The 6112-nt window shown below is 39.8% G+C and overlaps 1 protein-coding gene across 1 annotated transcript in view; it reads left to right on the forward strand.

Annotated features, from left to right (window-relative positions):
* Positions 1-424: 424 nt before the first annotated feature.
* The window catches only part of LOC123508076 (fibrillin-2-like), a 76496-nt gene continuing 70808 nt past the window's right edge, over positions 425-6112 (forward strand). Inside the window, 1 exon segment of the mRNA XM_045261498.1 lies at positions 425-767. Coding sequence (XP_045117433.1) covers positions 664-767 — 104 coding nt within the window. The 5' untranslated portion in view covers positions 425-663.

Genomic DNA, 6112 nt, shown 5'->3' on the forward strand with positions numbered 1-6112 from the left:
CCTCGAGGCGGCCTGGCGCTTTTTGCTTGGAAGATTCCTTGGGAACTTGGCTGAGGTCATACGTGGACTTGTTGGAATCCCTCGTGTAAAAACAAAGCGTTGGGAGGGAGGTTATTATCTACTTATTTAAGATTGGACCGCTAAGGTTGGCCCTGCGCGGGCACCTCACTACCGGCATTCTGCAAGGCGACGTCCTGGCACCTTCTTCCCCTTCTGAACGCCAGCATCTCGCTTCCGGCCACGCCCTCCTCCTCACACATGCACCGCCGCCTTCGCCACCTCATCGCTCAAAATGAAAAAAAAAAAATTAGCCCTCCCGCCCCGCTCGGTCAGAAAAAATGCCCCTCCCTCGGGCTTTGTTATCAGGAGGGGGTGAGTGAGTGGAGTGGTGGGGGCGGTCAGACGGGGAGGCGGGTTAGGATGGGCGGGTGTCAGGCGGCGCCGCTCAGGACCTCAGACACTCGGCGGCCACCACACTAGTCGCTCGCGTCCGTCGTCCCGTCCTGTGGTCTTGGCGCGCGCTTGCTTGCCCTCACCCTCTCGCGGGGACACACTTACCAGACGCGCACGAACACACCGGCGCGCACCTTGCTCCTCCCTCGCGTTGCATGTGCCAGTGTTGCATCCCTAGTGCCACATGACGCTCTCGTAAGGCAGCGCACGATGCTAGTGACGGTGGGGGTGCTCTTGGTGGCCGCGGCTCAGGCCATCCCCAAGGTTGATGGATACTCAGGATACGACCTCGCCCGCCGCCCGCCTCCTGGGGGGTAAGTAAGCCACCGCCCCTCCTCCTCCTACTCTTCCTCCTCTTCCTTGTTGTTGAGTTTTTGTCACGATGCTTGGGGTTTGTTTGGAGGCTGGTGGGGTTCTGTTTGGTTTGGTTTTGTGATGGAGTAGTTTGTGTTTGTTTTTGATGTTGTTTTGGTTCGTTCTTATCCTTCTTCCTCTTCCTGTTTTTCTTCTTTCTCATGCTTCTCTTCCTGGTCTTGCTCATTAAGCTTATTATTATTATTATTATTATTATTATTATTATTATTATTATTATTATTATTACTACTATCATTATTATTATTATTGTCATTTTTACCATTATTACTACCACCACCATTACCGCGGCCATCACCACCACCATCATTATTGTAACTCTTACCACAACTACCACTATCATCATCATAATCATCATCACCATCATCATAATCCACCTCCAACACCACCACCACCAGCACCACTTGTTCTCTTGAAACTTCGCAGATGACATTAGCTTACTGTTTTTTTTCTTTTGTCTCACGCGAATTTCCCCTCACGTATTTTCTGAAGCTTATGTATTTTCCACCTGACCTATTTTCCTATTTCTCGTATATTTTCCTCATTTTTTTTCTTTCTTTCGTATTTTTACCTCACATTCTTTTAACCTTATGTATTTTCCCTTACATGTTTTCACTTCGTATTGTTTATTTTTATTTTTTTGCATCTTCACTTCATTTATTTTCACTTCGTTTTTTTTTTCACTATACATATTTTTTAACGTCATGGTTTTCATTTCTCACGTATTTTTCGCCTTACTTATATTTCCATACACATATTTATCTATTTTTTTTTTCATACGTATCTTTTTCTCACTTATTTTTGCCTCGCGTATATTTTTTTTCTTTGTTTATATTTCTCCCTTATAGTTTTCATTTCTCACGTAACTGCCTCATGGTTTCTTTTCTCTTTATTTTACATATTTCTCCATATTTCTCCTTCATATGTTACCTCATTCTTTTTTTTTTTTTTTGACATACATTCTTCATCTTACATATTTCCCCGTCCTACATACTTTCTACCTCATATTTTTTTCCTTTTCTCATGTATCACCTCACGTATCCTTGCCCCTCGTATCTTCTCCCCAATTATCTTCTCCCCAAGTATCTTCTCACGTATCTTCGCCTCACGTATCCCTTGTCCTTTCTCACGAGCATACCTGGATGGTGAGAGAGAGTATGCGAAGCTTCACTCAGGTGGGTGGACGCTCGGAGGCAACAGGCAGGCGTAAGAAGAGTAATTATCTGCCATGCGTATTATTACATGTAATGAGCTCAGGTGAGTTATCATTTCCTTCTGATGGCGTTGTACTCTGCGCAGTTCGTAATTAGAGCCACAGGTGAAAGCACAGGTGGAAAGGGAAAAAATTGGATAGGAAAAGGGAAAGCGTTACTAGGAAAGATAGGAAATTTTAAAGAACAGGCAGAAATGGAGAGAAAAGAGGAGGGAAGGTATTGGATGAAAGCACGAGAGGAAAGGAAACTAGGATAAAGATGAGAAAGGGGAGAAAGCGGTTATTGGCAGAGAAGACAGGAAGGCAAAAGAAATAAATGATGGATGCTGGAAAAAGTAGGAAAATGAGAGAAGAAAGGATGGAGTAAGAGATAAAAAAGGCAAAAAAAAAAAACACCGTTAATGAAATGAAGGAAGGACAAAGGAAACAGACGAGGAAAGCTGGAAAAGGAGAAAAATAGAATATCAGACAAAGGGAATAGGAAACCAGAATTAGGAAAAGGGAGCAAAATTTCAGTGTTGAAAGAGAAAACCTGAAGACAAATGAAATAAATGAAAGGAAACAAGAAAAGAAGAAAAGAGATAGGCAAAGAAAAAGAAATATTGATCGTCATTGATGTAAATAGGAAGACATGAGAAGCAGATAGAGAAAATGGAGAAGAGATGTGAAAAGAAAAAATAATAAAGGAAGGAATAAGAGAGAATAATCAACTCCCATGAATAGGAAGAGAAGACGAGAAGATAGAACAGAGAAGAAGAAAGGCTACAAAAGAAGATAAGAAACAAAAAAGAGATATATTGATAAAAAAAAAAAGATAGGATAAGAAACATAAGCTTTTTTGCTGCAGAAAGAAAGTGTAGACAAGAAAACAAGGAGAAAGAAACACAGGAAAAGGAAGGAAAAAAGATGAAGAAAGGATAGAATGAGGAATAAAGGGAATGAGATAAGAAAGGAGAATAATTATGAGCTGCTGTTGTAGAATGAAGGGAAGGGGAAGAGAGAAAACAGGATTGAAGAGAGAAGAAGGATATGGAAAAAAAAAGGAGAAGGATGAAAGAATAGAAATTGAAAAAAAAGAATAGAATGACAAGTTAAATGTAGAATGAAAGGAAGGGGAAGAGAGAAAACAGGATTGAAGAAAGAAGAAGGGTATGGAAAGAAAAGAGAAAAAAGAAAGAATAGGAATAGGAAGGACCCGAATAGAATGACAAGTTTTCTTAATTGATCTGTGGCAGTTTCTTTCTTTTCTCCATTCTTTCTTTCCTTTCCATTTTTCTTTTTTTCTTTTGTTTTCTTTCTATCTTCCTATTCTTTCTTCTTCTCTGTCTATCTTTAAGTCTTTCAGTCTTTTCTTCATGCTGTCTTCTTTCCTTCCTTCCTTCCTTCCTTCCTTCCTTCCTTACTTACTTACTTACTTACTTACGTTTTACTTCCTTTCTTCTTTCCTTACTTTATTTACTTCCTTTCTTCTTTCTTCTTTCCTTCCTTCCTTCCTTCTTTTTTTCCTTCCTTCCTTTTTTCTTTCCTTCCTTCCTACCTTTTTTCCTTCATTATTTTTTCCTTTCTTCCTTTCTCCCTATCTATCTATCTGTCTGTCAGTCTGTCTGTCCATCTATCTATCTATCTATCTATCTATCCATCTATCTATCTATATCTATCTGCCTCCCTGTCTGCCTGTATCATCTATCTATCTATCTATCTATCTTCTATCTACCTACTTATCTACCTACCTCTCTTTCTCCCTACCTCCCATCCTCCCTTCCTCCTTCCTTCTTTCCTCCTCCCACCTTCGTTAATCAATCCATGCAATCGTACCAGAGACAAAACAGACGAGGAGAAAAGGAGGAAGGAACGAACGCAGCAGAATCACGGCAAGGAAGGAATGCGCCGGAGATAAACAACCTTTTTGCCTCTCGCTCGTATGGAAATGAATGGTTGGACTCCGGCAGCGAGGGAGCGACGGGGAGGACACGCCAATCAGGACCCACCTTCCCTGCCCCACCTTATTAGTTAATGAGTAATGACACGCAGCTAAATACAGCGCGTCACGAGGGAGTTGCCAGCTGCGTCCAGACAGAGAGAGAGAGAGAGAGAGAGAGAGAGAGAGGGCGGGGGCAGGGGTGTTGTTATTTGTAGTAGTAATAGTTGTAGTTGTAGTAGTAGTAGTAGTAGTAGTAGTAGTAGTAGTAGTAGAGAGAGAGAGAGAGAGAGAGAGAGAGAGCAGTGGTGTTGTTATTTGTAATAGTAGTAGTAGTAGTAGTAGTAGTAGTAGAGAGAGAGAGAGAGAGAGAGAGAGAGAGAGAGAGAGAGATGGTCAGTACATCTCTATTTATTCCTTTTTTTCTCTATTCTTCTTTTTTCTTTTTGTCTTCGTTTTTTTCTTTTATTGTTTTCGAGTTTGTATTTTTTGGTTTGTTATCAATTATTCGCCTTTTCTTCGTATTTTCTTTTCTTTTTTTTTTTTTTTTTTTTTGTCTTGCTTTTCCCGTTGTTTTCAGTTAAAGTGACTCCATTTTCTTTTATCTTTTATTAATCTTTTCATGTGTTTATTTCTTGCGATTCTTCCCTTTCTTTTATTTTGTTTCCAGTCGTTTTAATCTTATCCGTTAATTTCCGTATACACTGAGTCCGTTTTCTTTTCATTCTCTCATTTTTCTTAATTTCCTGTGATTCCTTATTTATTTCTTCTTCTTTCGTTTTCTTTCGCTTATTGTTGTGATCTCCATTTTCCTTTTAGTATTCTATCTTCTTTTTTTCTATTCCATGGACAATCCCTGCGTCTTTTTAGTGTCTGATCCTGTTTCCTCGATCTTCATTTGTTTTTCTACCCTGTTTCGATTACACGTATACAATCATTATATTTTTTTAATTCCTTCATTCTTTTTTTCGTCTTCGTTTACCGCCATTTCATTAATTCAATCGCTGTATTTTTCTTCCTTATCTTCTTTTTTTCTTATTATTCTTGTTCTTGTTCTTGTTCTTCTTGTTCTTGTTCTTGTTCTTCTTCTCTTTTCGTCTTCGTGTACCTCCAATATGTTCATTTAATTATTGCATTTTCTTCGCTTCCTTCTCCTTTTCTTCTTCTTCTTTTTCTTCTTCTTCTTTTTCTTCTTCTTCTTCTTCTTCTTCTTCTTCTTCTTTTTTCTTCATGTACTACCTCCAATATATTCATTCCATCACTGCATTTTTTTCCTTCCTTCTCCTTTTACTTCATCATCATCTTCTTCTTCTTCTTCTTCTTCTTCTTCTTCTTCTTCTTCTGCTTTTACTTCAGTCTCTTCGATTTTTGTGTCCATTTTTATTTTTGCCACATCTTCAATTATAAAAATACAATCAACATACATTTCTTTTTCACTCCATCATTCACACTTGTCATCATTTCCTCCTTTACATTCTTTACATCTGCATTTCCTTTTTTCCTTTTCTGCTTTATCCTCTTCTTCCTCCTCGTCTCCTTCTCTCCCTGCTAACACAAGAGAGGCAAAGACGAAAGACAGAGACGAAAACGAGAGTACAACAACCACACGGAAAAGTACGAAGGCTTCAACATTACAGAGAAAACGGGAAGAAAATCAGATACAGATGATGAGAGAGAGAGAGAGAGAGAGAGAGAGAGAGAGAGAGAGAGAGAGAGAGAGAGAGAAACTAGGATGCTCTCTGGTGGGTTGTTAGTAGCAAACATGTGTCGGACGTATGTTGAGAGTCAGGCTGGTGACATCTGAGGCTTGCGTGGGAGTTAACAGAGAGAGAGAGAGAGAGAGAGAGAGAGAGAGAGAGGCGTGGCGTAAGATTAGGCACGGCTATTGTTATTTGTGGTAGTTTTGATAGTAGTGGTGGTGGTGGTGGTGGTGGTAGTATAAGTTGTATAATGAATGCAAATTTATGGCAAAGAAAATAAATGACTTCACTGATATGCATTATGTCTCTCTCTCTCTCTCTCTCTCTCTCTCTCTCTCTCTCTCTCTCTCTCTCTCTCTCTCTCTCTCTCTCTCTCTCTGTGTGTGTGTGTGTGTGTGTGTGTGTGTGTGTGTGTGTGTGTGTGTCCCTTAGCACTTAATCTTCTAAATTAATAAA

This window comes from Portunus trituberculatus, chromosome 24 (genome assembly GCF_017591435.1).
Source record: "Portunus trituberculatus isolate SZX2019 chromosome 24, ASM1759143v1, whole genome shotgun sequence".
NCBI lineage: Eukaryota > Metazoa > Arthropoda > Malacostraca > Decapoda > Portunidae > Portunus > Portunus trituberculatus.